Source organism: Anomaloglossus baeobatrachus, chromosome 12 (genome assembly GCF_048569485.1).
Source record: "Anomaloglossus baeobatrachus isolate aAnoBae1 chromosome 12, aAnoBae1.hap1, whole genome shotgun sequence".
Taxonomy (NCBI): Eukaryota; Metazoa; Chordata; class Amphibia; order Anura; family Aromobatidae; genus Anomaloglossus; species Anomaloglossus baeobatrachus.
Genome location: NC_134364.1, coordinates 18,783,854 through 18,804,332, shown reverse-complemented (window position 1 = coordinate 18,804,332; position 20,479 = coordinate 18,783,854). Strand labels below are relative to the sequence as shown.

General features: G+C 52.3%; 1 protein-coding gene across 3 annotated transcripts in view; it reads left to right on the top strand.

The window, feature by feature from the left end:
- TRAF3 (TNF receptor associated factor 3) overlaps positions 1-20,479 on the top strand; it is a 110,132-nt gene that overhangs the window by 11,841 nt on the left and 77,812 nt on the right. Inside the window, exon 1 of one of the 3 annotated variants that reach the window (XM_075330518.1) lies at positions 18,488-18,701. The exons of the other annotated variants lie outside the window; for them this stretch is intronic. Within the exon in view, the coding sequence (XP_075186633.1) occupies positions 18,500-18,701 (202 nt within the window). The 5' untranslated portion in view covers positions 18,488-18,499. Of the gene's footprint in view, positions 1-18,487; positions 18,702-20,479 lie in introns of those variants that run through there. 3 annotated transcript variants of the gene reach the window in all.

The window sequence follows — 20,479 nt, the reverse complement described above, 5'->3', positions numbered from 1 at the left end:
AAGCCACAAATAGGACATTATACCTCAGTACTGAGCGATATAACTGTGAATCCTGCACTTGGGGAGAGACACTTCCTAGCAATCCACAAATAGGACCTCCAGTACTGAGCGATGTAGCTGTGAAGCGTACACTTGGGGAGAGTTCCTAGAAAGCCACATATAGGACATTATACAATAGCACTGAGCGATGTAGCTGTGAATCCTGCACTCGGGGAGAGACACTTCCTAGCAATCTACAAATAGGACCTCCAGTACTGAGTGATGTAGCTGTGAAGCGTACACTTGGGGAGAGATCAACACTTTCAGAAATCCACAAATAGGACCTCCAGTACTGAGTGATGTAGCTGTGAAGCGTACACTTGGGGAGAGTTCCTAGAAAGCCACAAATAGGACTTTATACAATAGTACTGAGCGATGTAGCTGTGAATCCTGCACTCGGGGAGAGACACTTCCTAGCAATCTACAAATAGGACCTCGGTACTGAGCGATGTAGCTGTGAAGCGTACACTTGGGGAGAGTTCCTAGAAAGGCACATATAGGACTTTATACAATAGTACTGAGCGATGTAGCTGTGAATTCTTCACTTGGAACCATATAAAACACTTACTGGAAAGCAGCATTGTGATGTCTGCCTCTGTCCGTCCCCATAGTTAGCTGGCCGCCTCTGTTGATTGAACAAAGGTGGATTTTGACTGTTAGCCAAGAGGAAATGATGAGTTCAGGAGGTGGGGGAAGAAGTGGCTCATAAGTGGAAAGAAGAGACATTCCTCTAATAAGATATATGCAAAGTTTCCTATATTTGCCTGTGCTATAAATATGTGCAAATATTATTGAAACAACCATCTCCAAGACCTAGTTGGCTAAAGGTATTTCTGATAAGATGAGTTTCACTGTGCAGGCATCACAGGGGCTGTACAACTCCAGAAAGGAACACAAAGCCTGCTTACTGACTGCCTGCTTTTATCAAGACTGCTAAGCTTGAACCATTGCACATTAAGTGGCACATGAAGCTAGAAAAGCATTACTAAGGAGGGTGAACACAATCCATAGTTAGACGAGATGTTTACAGATGAAGATAAGTCAGAATTGATTTTATTCTCCGTAGATGCGACATCCTGCTAAGATCACTCACATAGCACAACAGGAAATCCTGAAAGAGGTGAGGAAGAACCCAATGGTGACTGCAAAAGAACACGGTGAGAGGATCCAGAATGGAAGCACACCTCGAACTAAGCCACTGCTGTCCACAAAAACATTGAGGCCACTCTCAAGTTTACCCGAGACTAGCTGGATGTTCCAGAATATTTTTAGGAAAGTGTTCCAAAGAGAGATGAGACAAAGGCTGAAGTACAGATGCACAAGGAGGGAGTCTAATGAGGACGGACACTCATGGTGGAGGGAGCATCTTGGTGAAGGAAGCCTTGTGGAGGGAGCATCTTAGTGAAGGAAGCCTCGTGAAGGGAGCATCCTGATGAAGGAAGCCTTGCAGAGGGAGCATCCTAGTGCAGGAAGCCTCATGGAGGGAGCATCCTAGTGCAGGAAGCCTCGTGGAGGGAGCATCCTAGTGCAGGAAGCCTCGTGGAGGGAGCATCCTAGTGCAGGAAGCCTCGTGGAGGGAGCATCCTAGTGCAGGAAGCCTCATGGAGGGAGCATCCTAGTGCAGGAAGCCTCATAGAGGGAGCATCTTGGTGAAGGAAGCCTCGTGAAGGGAGCATCCTGGTGAAGGAAGCCTTGCAGAGGGAGCATCCTAGTGCAGGAAGCCTCATGGAGGGAGCATCCTAGTGCAGGAAGCCTCATAGAGGGAGCATCTTGGTGAAGGAAGCCTCGTGAAGGGAGCATCCTGGTGAAGGAAGCCTTGCAGAGGGAGCATCCTAGTGCAGGTAGCCTCATGGAGGGAGCATCCTAGTGCAGGAAGCCTCATGGAGGGAGCATCCTAGTGCAGGAAGCCTCGTGGAGGGAGCATCTTGGTGAAGGGAGCATCTTGGTGAAGGAAGCCTCGTGAAGGACGCATCCTAGTGAAGGAAGACTCATATACGGACCATCCTAGTGAAGGAAGCCTCGCGGAGGGAGCATCCTAGTGAAGGAAGCCTCGTGGAGGAAGCATCCTAGTGAAGAGAGCCTTGTGGAGGGAGCATCCTAGTGAAGGAAGCCTCATGGAGGGAGCATTCTAGTGAAGGAAGCCTCGTGAAAGGAGCATTCTAGTGAAGGAAACCTTGTGGAGGGAGAACCCTAGCGAAGGAAGCGTTGTGGAGGGAGCATCCTAGTGAAGGAAGTGTTGTGGAGGGAGCATCCTAGTGCAGGAAGCGTCGTGGAGGGAGCATCCTAGTGCAGGAAGCGTCGTGGAGGGAGTGTCGTGGAGGGAGCATCCTAGTGCAGGGAGTGTCGTGGAGGGAGCATCCTAGTGTAGGAAGCCTCGTGGAGGGAGCATCCTAGTGCAGGAAGCCTCATGAAGGGAGCATCCTGGTGAAGGAAGCCACGCGGAGAGAGCATCTTGGTCAAGGAAGCCTCATAGAGGGAGCATCTTGGTGAAGGAAGCCTCATGAAGGGAGCATCCTGGTGAAGGAAGCCACGCGGAGAGAGCATCTTGGTCAAGGAAGCCTCATAGAGGGAGCATCTTAGTGAAGGAAGCCTCATGAAGGGAGCATCCTGGTGAAGGAAGCCACGCGGAGTGAGCATCTTGGTCAAGGAAGCCTCATAGAGGGAGCATCTTGGTGAAGGAAGCCTCATGGAGGGAGCATCTTAGTGAAGGAAGCCTCATGGAGGGAGCATCTTAGTGAAGGAAGCCTCATGAAGGGAGCATCTTAGTGAAGGAAGCCTCATGGAGGGAGCATCTTAGTGAAGGAAGCCTCATGGAGGGAGCATCTTAGTGAAGTAAGCCTCATGAAGGGAGCAGTTTAGTGAAGGAAGTCTAATTGAGGGAGTATCCTAGTGAAGGAAGCCTCATGAAGGGAGCATCCTGGTGAAGGAAACCTCGCGGAGAGAGCATCTTGGTGAAGGAAGCCTCATGGAGGGAGCATCTTGGTGAAGGAAGCCTCGCAGAGGGAGCATCCTAGTGATAGAAGCCTTGCGGAGGGAGCATCCTAGTGATAGAAACCTTGCGGAGGGAGCATCCTTGTGAATTGAGCATCTTGGTGAAAAAGGCCCCATGGGGGATGTAGCGTTGTGTTGGACGGACCATCTTGGTGGGCAAAGCCTCATGTTGGATGAAGTATCATGGCAGCAAAAGGATCTTTTGTAAAGGGAGTTGAATGGTGGAGGAAATATGATGGTAGATGTAGCCTCATGGTGTAAAAGCCATCATTGAGGATGGTGCATCATGATTTGTGGCTGCGTTGCTGCCTTAAGGCCCAGAATATCTTACGATTTGAGGAGAAAAATGAATTACACGGTGTATAATATCATTTTCCAGCAGATAAGGGCCAACCATTCATCACCTCATGCCAAAGAAATGGTGGGTGACGCAACAAGATATAATGTCCTATTTGTGGATCTCTCCCCAAGTGCAGGAGTCACAGCTGCATCGCTCAGTAGGCATCCCAGAAATATTGAGGCGCTGAAGCCACATTTTCAGGGAGGAATGGTCCAAAATGTCTACATGAGATGTTTGGAGGATCAGCTACATTTTTTTTCCCCACTGTGTGCAATAAACAATGTTTGTTATTTGCTTACATTGTGTTTGTCTGTAATTGTAACGTACCTAACATCCAGACCCCATCATCATCATCATCAATGCAGACTAATCGGCTGCACCTCTGTTTTCCCGCGCCTCCTGTTTTCCCGCGCCTCCTGTTTTCCCGCGCCTCTGTTTCCCTGCACCTCTGTTTTCCCGCGCCTGTTTTCCCGCGCCTCCTGTTTTCCCGCGCCTCCTGTTTTCCCGCGCCTCCTGTTTTCCCGCACCTCCTGTTTTCCCGCACCTCCTGTTTTCCCGCGCCTCTGTTTTCCCGCACCTCCTGTTTTCCCGCGCCTCTGTTTTCCCGCGCCTCCTGTTTTCCCGCACCTCTGTTTTCCCGCACCTCTGTTTTCCCGCGCCTCCTGTTTTCCCGCGCCTCCTGTTTTCCCGCGCCTCCTGTTTTCCCGCGCCTCATGTTTTCCCGCGCCTCTGTTTTCCCACACCTCCTGTTTTCCCGCGCCTCTGTTTTCCCGCGCCTCTGTTTTCCCGCTCCTCCTGTTTTCCCGCGCCTCCTGTTTTCCCGCGCCTCCTGTTTTCCCGCGCCTCCGTTTTCCCGCGCCTCCTGTTTTCCCGCGCCTCCTGTTTTCCCGCGCCTCTGTTTTCCCACGCCTCCTGTTTTCCCGCGCCTCCTGTTTTCCCGCGCCTCTGTTTTCCCGCGCCTCCTGTTTTCCCGCGCCTCCTGTTTTCCCGCTCCTCCTGTTTTCCCGCGCCTCCTGTTTTCCCGCGCCTCCTGTTTTCCCGCGCCTCCTGTTTTCCCGCGCCTCCTGTTTTCCCGCGCCTCTGTTTTCCCACGCCTCCTGTTTTCCCGCACCTCTGTTTTCCCGCGCCTCCTGTTTTCCCGCACCTCTGTTTTCCCGCGCCTCCTGTTTTCCCGCACCTCCTGTTTTCCCACGCCTCCTGTTTTCCCGCGCCTCCTGTTTTCCCGCGCCTCTGTTTTCCCGCGCCTCCTGTTTTCCCGCACCTCCTGTTTTCCCGCACCTCCTGTTTTCCCGCGCCTCCTGTTTTCCCGCGCCTCCTGTTTTCCCGCACCTCCTGTTTTCCCACGCCTCCTGTTTTCCCGCGCCTCCTGTTTTCCCGCGCCTCTGTTTTCCCGCGCCTCCTGTTTTCCCGCACCTCCTGTTTTCCCGCACCTCCTGTTTTCCCGCACCTCCTGTTTTCCCGCACCTCCTGTTTTCCCGCGCCTCCTGTTTTCCCGCGCCTCCTGTTTTCCCGCGCCTCCTGTTTTCCCACGCCTCCTGTTTTCCCGCGCCTCCTGTTTTCCCGCGCCTCTGTTTTCCCGCGCCTCTGTTTTCCCGCACCTCCTGTTTTCCCGCACCTCCTGTTTTCCCGCACCTCTGTTTTCCCGCGCCTCTGTTTTCCCGCGCCTCTGTTTTCCCGCGCCTCCTGTTTTCCCGCGCCTCCTGTTTTCCCGCGCCTCCTGTTTTCCCGCGCCTGTTTTTCCGCGCCTCTGTTTTCCCGCGCCTCCTGTTTTCCCGCGCCTCTGTTTTCCTTCACATCTTCTCTGGATATATTTTACTTTCTGCTTCTGGAGATATTTGCACATCGCTGTTATTTTCGCTCTTCTTCCTCCGCAGAAAATTGTGAGAATAAAAGAAATCTATTTCCTTAAATAACGTGGAGACGGCGCGATCTCTAATTACAACACTTAATCCAGCCTCAATTATTTATTTCTGATAAGTGCACTAATGAGAATAGGCCGAGAAACCCAGGATTGGCGCCACCAGGTTGTGCCCCCACCTCCCCGAGCTATACAAGGAGCGCGACGGTCCTGGAAGGAGTCTTGGCTGCGGCGGTGCCAGCTCTCGGGTTACCATAATCCAGTGTTTGCCCGCTCTGACTACCAGCTGTTTATTTTCTGATATGTGCTGCAGGTGACCTCCGATCACCCAGGAGTCACTCAGCGCTTAAAGGGATTTTCCAGATTTGAACACTAGAGCTCTTCTTCCCCATTCTTAGCTTTTAGCTGATGCCCTTGAATGTGGACACAACACTGCATTGTTTTTGTAGCTTTTATCTGGAATGTATCATATTGGGGAATGGGGACAATGTATCACACAGATGTCACGGATACAGTCGTGGACAGGGGATCAGATTAGTGTGCCTATACCCCTAAAGTGCATTTTTGTCCTACTCTTAGGTCACATAGCATTGAAGGGGGGACAAGGAGCTGAGCCCCCTACTGACAAATCGGCACTGTCCTGATTGGGAATTTCCACATTATGACGGAAAAACATTCTAATGTTTACATTGAAATCTAAAGCTCAAAATTAGGAAACCACCCGAGCAAACTGCTGTTGCTGGATTTTTCACCCACTCCTGATTTTTGCTTACAAATACTGAACATGGCCTAATGGGGAGTCCAGGAGGCAAGGGGCGAGGAAGAAGAAGAAATGTCCTATTGATATATGCCACATTTGGTGAAAGGACAGGCAGCAATTTCCCCAGAAAAGTATTGCAATTACTGGCACACGTTTTGTTAGACACATTTATTTCCTTTGTATTGGTACAACACAAAAAACAAAACAGAAAAAATAGGCAAATTGGACTTAATTTCACACAAAACCCCACAAATTGGCCAGACAACATTCTTGTCAACTTTCCAAAATTGTGGGTAAACAACTTTGCTTAAAGCATGTGTCAGAAAACTGGGGGTGCGTCCTAGGTCAGGGGTCTTCCAGCAGGACAATGTCCCCCAAATACTTCAAGAAGCCCCAGAAATGGAAGGAAACAAAGTGGTGGAGAGTTCTGAAGAGGCCGCAATGAGTCCGGATCTAAACCCTATTGACACCCGTGGAGAAATCTGAAAATTTGGAGAAGAGGAGAGAGGAGACGCCTTCAGATATGAGAGACCTGGAGACGTTTATAAAGAGGAGTCTGAGATTCCAGGTGAGAGGAGGAAGAAGCTTGTGGACGGGGACAGGAGGCGACTGATGGAAGGGATTTATCCCAAAGGGTAAAGAGTGTGCAACCAAATATAAAGCTGAGAGGGACAACACTTTCAGCCCTGACTGTACAAACCCCAGGAAATTGAATGAAGAAAATAAAAGCTATGCTGCTGCTTTCTCACAAACATTGCTATTATTCTGGTCCCTTCTCTGCTCCCTGCGTCCACAGAGCGCGCGCTGCGTGGCCACTGTGAGAGCGCGCGCTGCGTGGGCCCTGTGAGAGCGCGCGCTGCGTGGCCACTGTGAGAGCGCGCGCTGCGTGGGCCCTGTGAGAGCGCGCGCTGCGTGGCCACTGTGAGAGCGCGCGCTGCGTGGGCCCTGTGAGAGCGCGTGCTGCGTGGCCACTGTGAGAGCGCGCGCTGCGTGGGCCCTGTGAGAGCGCGTGCTGCGTGGCCACTGTGAGAGCGCGCGCTGCGTGGACATTGTGACAGATTCCCTCTCAGCTCTGACCCTTGTAGGGGCGATCATTTGTTCTCCGCAGTACATCTTGGTTGCTTCCGGCCGGCCCTCGTAACAGTAGAGCACCATTGTGCAGTTTTTGTTATTTTTCAGCCACATTTATGTTAAGATCCAAAGAAGTAGAAATCTTTTCTTACAACTTGAAAGAAATACAAACTCCAAATCATGGGTCACAGTCTGAGGATTATTGTATCATGGTTCTGTTCAATGTAGTGTATGTAGTTATATACCTAAAAACCGCCACGTGCAATTACTGGAGTGTACCCGAAGTGTTCAATGTATGTACACAGTGACTGCAACAGCAGAATAATGAGTGCAGCTCTGGAGTATAATACAGGATGTAACTGTGGATCAGTAATGTATGTACACAGTGACTGCACCAGCAGAATAGTGAGTGCAGCTCTGGAGTATAATACAGGAGGTAACTCAGGATCAGTAATGTAATGTATGTACACAGTGACTGCACCAGCAGAATAGTGAGTGCAGCTCTGGAGTATAATACAGGCGGTAACTCAGGATCAGTAATGTAATGTATGTACACAGTGACTGCACCAGCAGAATAGTGAGTGCGGCTCTGGAGTATAATACAGGAGGTAACTCAGGATCAGTAATGTAATGTATGTACACAGTGACTGCACCAGCAGAATAGTGAGTGCAGCTCTGGAGTATAATACAGGAGGTAACTCAGGATCAGTAATGTATGTGCACAGTGACTGCACCAGCAGAATAGTGAATGCAGCTCTGGAGTATAATACAGGCGGTAACTCAGGATCAGTAATGTAATGTATGTACACAGTGACTGCACCAGCAGAATAGTGAGTGCAGCTCTGGAGTATAATACAGGAGGTAACTCAGGATCAGTAATGTAATGTATGTACACAGTGACTGCACCAGCAGAATAGTGAGTGCGGCTCTGGAGTATAATACAGGAGGTAACTCAGGATCAGTAATGTAATGTATGTACACAGTGACTGCACCAGCAGAATAGTGAGTGCAGCTCTGGAGTATAATACAGGCGGTAACTCAGGATCAGTAATGTAATGTACAGTGGCGTAACTAGAGTTGGATGGGCCCCGGTGCAAAGTTTAGACCTGGGGCCCCCCTCCACATACACAGACACTTAGGGTAAGGCATACCTCCCAACTTTTAAAGAAGGAAAAGAAGGACAAAGTTTGCGGCGCGCGTAGCGCGCCGCGGCAAATTTTTAGGCCATGCCCCCTAACCACACCCATTTCACAGTCACGCCCATATCCACTCCCCATCCACACCCATTCAGCATGGACACGCAGGCAGCCGGCGGGCCTCCAGCATGGACACGCAGGCAGCCTGCGGGCCTCCAGCATGGACACGCAGGGAGCCACAGTGAGGCGGCCGGTCGCCCACACAGTGAGGTGGCCAGTCGCCTTCACAGACAGGCGGCAGGGGGGCGCCCGCACAGACAGGCGGCAGGGGGGCGCCCGCACAGACAGGCGGCAGGGGGGCGCCCGCACAGACAGGCGGCCGGGGGGCGCCCGCACAGACAGGCGGCCGGGGGGCGCCCGCACAGACAGGCGGCCGGGGGGCGCCTGCACAGAAAGGCGGCCGGCCGACCGCACAGACAGGCGGCCGGCCGACCGCACAGAGAGGCTCCGGCCGGGGGTGAGGGGGGGGGGGAGGGAGGGAAATCAGCGCTGGGGAGATTTTACTGTACCAGCAGCAGCACAGGCAGCGCTCCTCTCTGTTATGCCACGTCTACTGGGATGGTAGGAGGGAAAAGCAGGGAGTCGGAGAGAGAGTGGGTGGGCGGAGCCCGGGAGCCGGCCGTCCCGATCGTGGCAACGGGACAAACAACGTAAAGTGTGAAAGTCCCGCTGTATCCGGGACGGTTGGGAGGTATGGGGTAAGGGATAATGACACTGACACTCGGGGTACAGGATAATGACGCTGACACTTGGCTCTCACCCACAGCACCCTGAAATCCCTCTATCAGCACCCAGCTTTCCTATGTTCTGATATTTATCTTGTCCTCAGCACCCAGCTTTCCCATATCAGAGCATGAGAAAGCTGGGTGCTGAGAGATGTATATCAGAACATGGGAAAGCTGGGTGCTGAGAGATGTATAGCAGAGCATGGGAAAGTTGGCTGCTGAGAGATGTATAGCAGAGCATGGGAAAGCTGGGTGCTGAGGGAAAGAGCCTTTTTCCCTCAGCACAAAACATTTCCATCCCATACTTGTATCTTTGTCCCCCCTGTATAAAGTTCTCAAAATACTATAACAGCCCCCACATAGCCTTCCAAATAATTGTATAAAGGGTCTCACATAACCCTTCATATATTAGAATGCAGATACATAGCCCTCCATATATTATAATGCACCCCCATAATCCTCCATGTATAAAGTAGCCCTTCAATTATAATGCATTTCCCATAGTTCTCCATGTATTAAAATTCACCCCATAGTTCTCCATATATTATACTGCACCACATAGTCCTCCATGTTTTATAATGCACTTCCATAGTCTATCTATAAGGTAGCCTCCATAGTCCTCCATATATTATAATGCAGCCCCCATAGTCCTATATGTATTATAACACAACCCCATAAAACTTCAGATGGTATTATGCAGCCCCATACTCCTCCATGTATAATTCACCCCTATATTCCATGTATAAGGTGTCCCTTCATTTTGTATTATACAGCCCCCCCCCCCCCCCCGACCTCCATTTTAATGCAGCCCTATAGACCTCCAGTATAATGCAGCCTCATAGACCTCTATGTATATTACACCTCTATATTCAATGTATAAGGTGTCCTTCATGTTTATTATGCAGCCTCACCAGGCCTCCATATATAATAATGCAGCCAACCTCTCCAGGCCTCCATGTATAATATAGCAGCCAGCCTCCCAGGCCTCCATGTATAATATAGCAGCCAGCCTCCCCAGGCCTCCATGTATAATAATGCAGCCAGCCTCCCCAGGCCTCCATGTATAATAATGCAGCCAGCCTCCCCAGGCCTCCATGTATAATAATGCAGCCAGCCTCCCCAGGCCTCCATGTATAATAATGCAGCCAGCCTCCCCAGGCCTCCATGTATAATAATGCAGCCAGCCTCCCCAGACCTCCATGTATAATAATGCAGCCAGCCTCCCCAGGCCTCCATGTATAATAATGCAGCCAGCCTCCCCAGGCCTCCATGTACAGTATCAGGCAGCCTCCCCACCCCAGGCCTCCATGTACAGATGCAGCCTCCCCACCCCAGGCCTCCTTGTACAGTATCAGGCAGCCTCCCCACCCCAGGCCTCCATGTACAGATGCAGCCTTCCCACCCCAGGCCTCCATGTACAGTATCAGGCAGCCTCCCCACCCCAGGCCTCCATGTACAGATGCAGCCTCCCCACCCCAGGCCTCCATGTACAGTATCAGGCAGCCTTCCCACCCCAGGCCTCCATGTACAGTATAATGCAGCCTCCCCACTCCAGGCCTCTGACCACCGTGTACTCATATATATATAAAAAAAAAAAACCAAGTACTCACCGCTCTCCTCCTTCCACTGCTGCTCTGTCCTGACGTCTCCTTGTTCCACTGATGCTGTACTCCCTGCTCTCCTCCTTCCACTGCTGCTCGTCCTCCCGGTGCTGCGGTCGGCGTCCTCCCTCCCTGCGCTCTGTGCACTCAGCACAGCAGTCGCACAGGAGTGACGTCACCGCACAGGGGGAGAATGATGATGCAGAGCGGCGCCGGCCGCTCTTTGCTTCATTATTACTGTGCGCGGTGACGGGGGAGGGGGGCCCCGGTGCCGCCGCTGACATCGGGCAGGAGGGCCCGGTGTCGGGGGCGGCAGCGGGTCATATAGTGGGCGCGTGCACTGTGATAGATCAGCGCAGCTTCTCTCTCACTGAGAGGAGCTGGCTGCTGATCTGCCGGGTCCCCGCGGGCCCCAAACCGCCCGGGCCCGGTCGCGACCGCTGCGACCGCGGTAGTTACGCCACTGGTAATGTATGTACACAGTGACTGCACCAGCAGAATAGTGAGTGCGGCTCTGGAGTATAATACAGGCGGTAACTCAGGATCAGTAATGTAATGTATGTACACAGTGACTGCACCAGCAGAATAGTGAGTGCAGCTCTGGAGTACAGTTAGGTCCAGAAATCTTTGGCCAGTGACACAATTTTGGCGAGTTGGGCTCTGCATGCCACCATATTGGATTTGAAATGAAACCTCTACAACAGAATTCAAGTGCAGATTGTAACGTTTAATTTGAAGGTTTGAACAAAAATATCTGATAGAAATTGTAGGAATTGTCACATTTCTTTACAAACACTCCACATTTTAGGAGGTCAAAAGTAATTGGACAAATAAACCAAACCCAAACAAAATATTTTTATTTTCAATATTTTGTTGCGAATCCTTTGGAGGCAATCACTGCCTTAAGTCTGGAACCCATGGACATCACCAAACACTGGGTTTCCTCCTTAATGCTTTGCCAGGCCTTTACAGCCGCAGCCTTCAGGTCTTGCTTGTTTGTGGGTCTTTCCGTCTTAAGTCTGGATTTGAGCAAGTGAAATGCATGCTCAATTGGGTTAAGATCTGGTGATTGACTTGGCCATTGCAGAAGGTTCCACTTTTTTGCACTCATGAACTCCTGGGTAGCTTTGGCTGTATGCTTGGGGTCATTGTCCATCTGTACTATGAAGCGCCGTCCGATCAACTTTGCGGCATTTGGCTGAATCTGGGCTGAAAGTATATCCCGGTACACTTCAGAATTCATCCGGCTACTCTTGTCTGCTGTTATGTCATCAATAAACACAAGTGACCCAGTGCCATTGAAAGCCATGCATGCCCATGCCATCACGTTGCCTCCACCATGTTTTACAGAGGATGTGGTGTGCCTTGGATCATGTGCCGTTCCCTTTCTTCTCCAAACTTTTTTCTTCCCATCATTCTGGTATGATCTTTGTCTCATCTGTCCATAGAATACTTTTCCAGAACTGAGCTGGCTTCATGAGGTGTTTTTCAGCAAATTTAACTCTGGCCTGTCTATTTTTGGAATTGATGAATGGTTTGCATCTAGATGTGAACCCTTTGTATTTACTTTCATGGAGTCTTCTCTTTACTGTTGACTTAGAGACAGATACACCTACTTCACTGAGAGTGTTCTGGACTTCAGTTGATGTTGTGAACGGGTTCTTCTTCACCAAAGAAAGTATGTGGCGATCATCCACCACTGTTGTCATCCGTGGACGCCCAGGCCTTTTTGAGTTCCCAAGCTCACCAGTCAATTCCTTTTTTCTCAGAATGTACCCGACTGTTGATTTTGCTACTCCAAGCATGTCTGCTATCTCTCTGATGGATTTTTTCTTTTTTTTCAGCCTCAGGATGTTCTGCTTCACCTCAATTGAGAGTTCCTTAGACCGCATGTTGTCTGGTCACAGCAACAGCTTCCAAATGCAAAACCACACACCTGTAATCAACCCCAGACCTTTTAACTACTTCATTGATTACAGGTTAACGAGGGAGACGCCTTCAGAGTTAATTGCAGCCCTTAGAGTCCCTTGTCCAATTACTTTTGGTCCCTTGAAAAAGAGGAGGCTATGCATTACAGAGCTATGATTCCTAAATCCTTTCTCCGATTTGGATGTGAAAACTCTCATATTGCAGCTGGGAGTGTGCACTTTCAGCCCATATTATATAGATAATTGTATTTCTGAACATGTTTTTGTAAACAGCTAAAATAACAAAACTTGTGTCACTGTCCAAATATTTCTGGACCTAACTGTATAATACAGGATGTAACTCAGGATCAGTAATGTAATGTATGTACACAGTGACTGCACCAGCAGAATAGTGAGTGCAGCTCTGGAGTATAATACAGGAGGTAACTCAGGATCAGTAATGTAATGTATGTACGCAGTGACTGCACCAGCAGAATAGTGAGTGCAGCTCTGGAGTATAATACAGGATGTAACTCAGGATCAGTAATGTAATGTATGTACACAGTGACTGCACCAGCAGAATAGTGAGTGCAGCTCTGGAGTATAATACAGGATGTAACTCAGGATCAGTAATGTAATGTATGTACACAGTGACTGCACCAGCAGAATAGTGAGTGCAGCACTGGAGTATAATACAGGAGGTAACTCAGGATCAGTAATGTACGTACACAGTGACTGCACCAGCAGAATAGTGTACATTTTGGAGCAGTCTCTTTATACACTGTGGAGCTGCCCCTATATATACTGTGGTGCATACCCTATACACTGTGGTGCATACACTATATACACTGTGGAGCATTCGCTATATACCCCTTGGAGCAACCCTAAATACACTGATGCAGCTCCCTAAATACACGGTGATGCAGCCCCTATACTCAGTGGTGCAGCCCTATATAGACTTTGGTACATATCCCCTATATACATTGTGGTGTGTATCCCCTATATACACTGTGGTGTGTATCCCCTATATACACTGTGGTGCAGCCCTATATAGACTTTGGTACATATCCCCTATATACATTGTGGTGTGTATCCCCTATATACACTGTGGTGTGTATCCCCTATATACACTGTGGTGTGTATCCCCTATATACACTGTGGTGCAGCCCTATATAGACTTTGGTACATATCCCCTATATACATTGTGGTGTGTATCCCCTATATACACTGTGGTGTGTATCCCCTATATACACTGTGGTGTGTATCCCCTATATACACTGTGGTGCAGCCCTATATAGACTTTGGTACATATCCCCTATATACATTGTGGTGTGTATCCCCTATATACACTGTGGTGTGTATCCCCTATATACACTGTGGTGTGTATCCCCTATATACACTGTGTTCCAAATTATTATGCAAAAAATATTTTTTCATATTTTCCTAAATTACCTTTATGAATTTGAGTCATTGCTATTTTCCAGTCGTCTACTATTCGGGTATAATTGAAATGTTTTTGATCAAACTGCCTATGAAAACAGTATATTTTTAAAAATAATAAACACTCAAAATGCACTTAAAATGCATGTTCCAGTTTATTATGCACAGCAGAGTTTATCCTTTTTATTTTATTTTGAAAAACAAAATGGTCAGTTGTGACATTCTAAGCATTCACAGCTTATTATAAAATGAAATCAAACAGTTCTCAAGTCAAAACTTAATTCTAGGTGATGTTGCATTTGCACATAGGACCCCTTGTTTGAAAGAAGCTTCTGAACTCTCTCGTCCATTGAATTTGTCAGTTTTTGGATGGTTTGTGCTTCAGTTGTTTTGCATGTGGACAGAATACCCTCCCAGAGCTGTTGCTTAGATGTGAACCGCCTCCTGCCATCATAGTCACTCCTTTTGATGATGCTCCAGAGATTCTCAATGGGGTTGAGGTCAGGGGAAGATGGTGGCCACACCATAAGTTTGTCCTCTTTTATGCCCATAGCAGCCAGAGATGCAGATGTGTTATTTGCAGCATGCGGCGGTGCATTATCATGCATGACAATGATCTTGCTGCGGAATGCACGGTTCTTCCTCCTGAACCATGGCAGGAAGTGCTGTTTTAGAAACTCCACATAGATTATGGAGTTCATCTTTACCCCTTCAGGGATCATAAAGGGGCCGACAATCTCTCTCCCCATGATTCCAGCCCAAAACATTACTCCACCTCCTCCTTGTTGGCGCCTTAGCCGTGTTTTCATGGGGTGTCCATCACCAGCCATCCTCCACTCCATCCATCTGGACCATCGAGCGTTGCACAGCAGTCATCGATGAACACAACAGTTTGGAAGTCAGTCTTCATGTATGGTTTGGCCACTGGAGCCGTTTCTGCCTGTGTGCAGTGGATAGAGGTGGCGACAGGATGGCTTGCTGCAAACCTCTGAAGGACCCTGCATCTTGTTGTTCGGGGGACGTTGGAGGCACCGGCAGCTTCACGTGTCTGCTGCTATGACCAGGCATTGTAGCAGCTGCTCTTTTCACCTGACGCAATTGCCTGTTGGAAAGAGTCCTCAATTTCTCCTTATCAGCACGTACACGCGTGTGCTGGGAATCCGCTACATGCTACTTGATTGTGCGATGATCATGATGAAGTGTCTTGGCAGTGTTGATTGTAGTCATGCCTTCACCTAAAAACTCCACAGTTTGTTGCTTCTCAGCAGCCGACACATCCTTTTTCTTTCCCATTTTGGCAAAAAACGTAGCTGCTTAATAATGTGGAACAGCCTTCTTAAGTAGTCTGCCTTTATGTAGACACGCCTAACGCCAAACTAATGTGCACAGGTATCTGCAATTGCTCTCAGTGATATAAAGAGCCCTGACACCATCACCAGCAATGATATAAAGTGATATCAAGAGCCCGGACACCATCACCAGCAATGATATAAAGTGATATCAAGAGCCCGGACACACATCACCAGCAATGATATAAAGTGATATCAAGAGCCCGGACACACATCACCAGCAATGATATAAAGTGATATCAAGAGCCCGGACACACATCACCAGCAATGAGTTTAAATGACAAACAAAAAATGTCTAACCTTATCACTCCTAAGCTCTTTTTGCATAATAATTTGGAACACAGTGTATACACTGTGGTGTGCAGCCCCTATACACTGCACACAGCCGCGGTGCCGCAGTCCGGGGCACAGGGGGCAGCCTCTATATACACAGCCGCGGTGCCGCAGTCCGGGGCACAGGGGGCAGCCTCTATATACACAGCCGCGGTCCCGGAGTCCGGGGCACAGGGGGCAGCCTCTATATACACAGCCGCGGTCCGGGGCACAGGGGGCAGCCTCTATACACACAGCCGCGGTGCCGCAGTCCGGGGCACAGGGGGCAGCCTCTATACACACAGCCGCGGTGCCGCAGTCCGGGGCACAGGGGGCAGCCTCTATACACAGCCGCGGTGCCGCAGTCCGGGGCACAGGGGGCAGCCTCTATACACAGCCGCGGTGCCGCAGTCCGGGGCACAGGGGGCAGCCTCTATACACAGCCGCGGTGCCGCAGTCCGGGGCACAGGGGGCAGCCTCTATATACACAGCCGCGGTGCCGCAGTCCGGGGCACAGGGGGCAGCCTCTATATACACAGCCGCGGTCCGGGGCACAGGAGGCAGCCTCTATATACACAGCCGCGGTGCCGCAGTCCGGGGCACAGGGGGCAGCCTCTATACACACAGCCGCGGTCCGGGGCACAGGGGGCAGCCTCTATATACACAGCCGCGGTGCCGCAGTCCGGGGCACAGGGGGCAGCCTCTATACACACAGCCGCGGTGCCGCAGTCCGGGGCACAGGGGGCAGCCTCTATACACAGCCGCGGTGCCGCAGTCCGGGGCACAGGGGGCAGCCTCTATACACAGCCGCGGTGCCGCAGTCCGGGGCACAGGGGGCAGCCTCTATATACACAGCCGCGGTGCCGCAGTCCGGGGCACAGAAGGCAGCCTCTATATACACAGCCGCGGTCCGGGGCACAGGGGGCAGCCTCTATATACACAGCCGCGGTGCCGCAGTCCGGGGCACAGGGGGCAGCCTCTATACACACAGCCGCGGTGCCGCAGTCCGGGGCACAGGGGGCAGCCTCTATATACACAGCCGCGGTGCCGCAGTCCGGGGCACAGGGGGCAGCCTCTATATACACAGCCGCGGTGCCGCAGTCCGGGGCACAGGGGGCAGCCTCTATACACACAGCCGCGGTGCCGCAGTCCGGGGCACAGGGGGCAGCCTCTATACACACAGCCGCGGTGCCGCAGTCCGGGGCACAGGGGGCAGCCTCTATACACAGCCGCGGTCCGGGGCACAGGGGGCAGCCTCTATATACACAGCCGCGGTGCCGCAGTCCGGGGCGCAGGGGGCAGCCTCTATACACACAGCCGCGGTGCCGCAGTCCGGGGCACAGGGGGCAGCCTCTATACACACAGCCGCGGTGCCGCAGTCCGGGGCACAGGGGGCAGCCTCTATACACAGCCGCGGTGCCGCGGTCCGGGGCACAGGGGGCAGCCTCTATATACACAGCCGCGGTCCGGGGCACAGGGGGCAGCCTCTATACACACAGCCGCGGTGCCGCGGTCCGGGGCACAGGGGGCAGCCTCTATACACACAGCCGCGGTGCCGCGGTCCGGGGCACAGGGGGCAGCCTCTATACACAGCCGCGGTGCCGCAGTCCGGGGCACAGGGGGCAGCCTCTATACACAGCCGCGGTGCCGCAGTCCGGGGCACAGGGGGCAGCCTCTATATACACAGCCGCGGTGCCGCAGTCCGGGGCACAGGGGGCAGCCTCTATATACACAGCCGCGGTGCCGCAGTCCGGGGCACAGGGGGCAGCCTCTATATACACAGCCGCGGTCCGGGGCACAGGAGGCAGCCTCTATATACACAGCCGCGGTGCCGCAGTCCGGGGCACAGGGGGCAGCCTCTATACACACAGCCGCGGTCCGGGGCACAGGGGGCAGCCTCTATATACACAGCCGCGGTGCCGCAGTCCGGGGCACAGGGGGCAGCCTCTATACACACAGCCGCGGTGCCGCAGTCCGGGGCACAGGGGGCAGCCTCTATACACAGCCGCGGTGCCGCAGTCCGGGGCACAGGGGGCAGCCTCTATACACAGCCGCGGTGCCGCAGTCCGGGGCACAGGGGGCAGCCTCTATATACACAGCCGCGGTGCCGCAGTCCGGGGCACAGAAGGCAGCCTCTATATACACAGCCGTGGTCCGGGGCACAGGGGGCAGCCTCTATATACACAGCCGCGGTGCCGCAGTCCGGGGCACAGGGGGCAGCCTCTATACACACAGCCGCGGTGCCGCAGTCCGGGGCACAGGGGGCAGCCTCTATATACACAGCCGCGGTGCCGCAGTCCGGGGCACAGCCTCTATATACACAGCCGCGGTGCCGCAGTCCGGGGCACAGGGGGCAGCCTCTATACACACAGCCGCGGTGCCGCAGTCCGGGGCACAGGGGGCAGCCTCTATACACACAGCCGCGGTGCCGCAGTCCGGGGCACAGGGGGCAGCCTCTATACACACAGCCGCGGTGCCGCAGTCCGGGGCACAGGGGGCAGCCTCTATACACACAGCCGCGGTGCCGCAGTCCGGGGCACAGGGGGCAGCCTCTATATACACAGCCGCGGTGCCGCAGTCCGGGGCACAGGGGGCAGCCTCTATGCACACAGCCGCGGTGCCGCGGTCCGGGGCACAGGGGGCAGCCTCTATATACACAGCCGCGGTGCCGCAGTCCGGGGCACAGGGGGCAGCCTCTATACACACAGCCGCGGTGCCGCGGTCCGGGGCACAGGGGGCAGCCTCTATGCACACAGCCGCGGTGCCGCAGTCCGGGGCACAGGGGGCAGCAGAGTCGCTCTTCAGCAGGCGCTCGCTGCCGGGGATTTCCATCAGAGGAAGTGGCTGCGGGGACTTTCCAGGGGGCGGCGCCGCGCTGCTCTCTGGGTAAGGGGCTTTCTTCTGCCCGGGATGCCGGCGGCTGATTCGCTGATTCACTTTTTCAACAATGTAGTTTTTTTTCTCTGTGAGCGGAGAGCGGCGGCCACTGCCCGGGGCCTCCTCCTGCCCCTGCTCTCTCCTGGCCTCCTCCTCCTGCCCCTGCTCTCTCCTGGCCTCCTCCTCCTGCCCCTGCTCTCTCCTGGCCTCCTCCTCCGGGTGCCGCCGATGAATAGTGAGTAGCCACCACAGACTGACTGCACCAGGGCTTCCTGCTCCCCTCCCCCCCTCTGCCAGACCCCCATGTGTCCTGCAGAGCCCTCATCGGTTACAATGGAGCACAGTGCTCATGTGGGAGGGCCATGGACTTAAAGGGCCAGTGTCTGTGTCTCTGGTGGGGGAGGGGAGCTGGTGGTATTATGGAGGGCCGGGTGTGCAGAGCATGACCTCTATGGCATTATCAGGGTGGGAGATGTGCTGCAGTGTGGGGGGATGCTGCAGTGTGTGGAGGGTCCTGCAGTGTGAGGGTCCTGCAGTGTGTGGGGGTACTGCAGTGTGAGGGTCCTGCAGTGTGGGGGTGCTGCAGTGTGAGGGTCCTGCAGTGTGGAGGGTCCTGCAGTGTGGGGGTCTTGCAGTGTGAGGGTCTTGCAGTGTGAGGGTCCTGCAGTGTGAGGGTCCTGCAGTGTGAGGGTCCTGCAATGTGGGGTCTTGCAGTGTGAGGGTCCTGCAGTGTGAGGGTCCTGCAGTGTGGGGGTGTAGGTATGACCTGCACAATGGTTTTTGCTGGTTAATGTCATTATTATAAATATTCTGCTTATGTGAGTGTATGAAGAAGAAATATACCCCTGACATGTGTATACACACTGCACACACTAGTGCACTCCTCCAGCCCCGTCACTTACATGCATGGCTCTATATAGCTGAATAAGCCTTAATATGGCCATTCATACCTACACACAAAAGTGCACACACACCTCTGTATACCCCTGCATTCATACACACGCACCTCTGTATACTCCTGCATTCATACACACGCACCTCTGTATACTCCTGCATTCATACACACGCACCTCTGTATACTCCTGCATTCATACACACGCACCTCTGTATACTCCTGCATTCATACACACGCACCTCTGTATACTGCATTCATACACACGCACCTCTGTATACTCCTGCATTCATACACACGCACCTCTGTATACTCCTGCATTCATACACACGCACCTCTGTATACTCCTGCATTCATACACCCACACCTCTGTATACCCCTGCATTCATACACCCACACCTCTGTATACTCCTGCATTCATACACACGCACCTCTGTATACTCCTGCATTCATACACCCACACCTCTGTATACCCCTGCATTCATACACACGCACCTCTGTATACTCCTGCATTCATACACCCACACCTCTGTATACTCCTGCATTCATACACCCACACCTCTGTATACCCCTGCATTCATACACCCACACCTCTGTATACCCCTGCATTCATACACCCACACCTCTGTATACCCCTGCATTCATACACACGCACCTCTGTATACTCCTGCATTCATACACACGCACCTCTGTATACTCCTGCATTCATACACCCACACCTCTGTATACTCCTGCATTCATACACCCACACCTCTGTATACCCCTGCATTCATACACACGCACCTCTGTATACTCCTGCATTCATACACACGCACCTCTGTATGCACATTCATACACACGCACCTCTGTATGCACATTCATACACACGCACCTCTGTATACACATTCATACACACGCACCTCTGTATACTCCATTCATACACACGCACCTCTGTATACTCCTGCATTCATACACACGCACCTCTGTATACTCCTGCATTCATACACACGCACCTCTGTATACTCCTGCATTCATACACACGCACCTCTGTATACTCCTGCATTCATACACACGCACCTCTGTATACTCCTGCATTCATACATACGCACCTGTGTATACTCCTGCATTCATACACACGCACC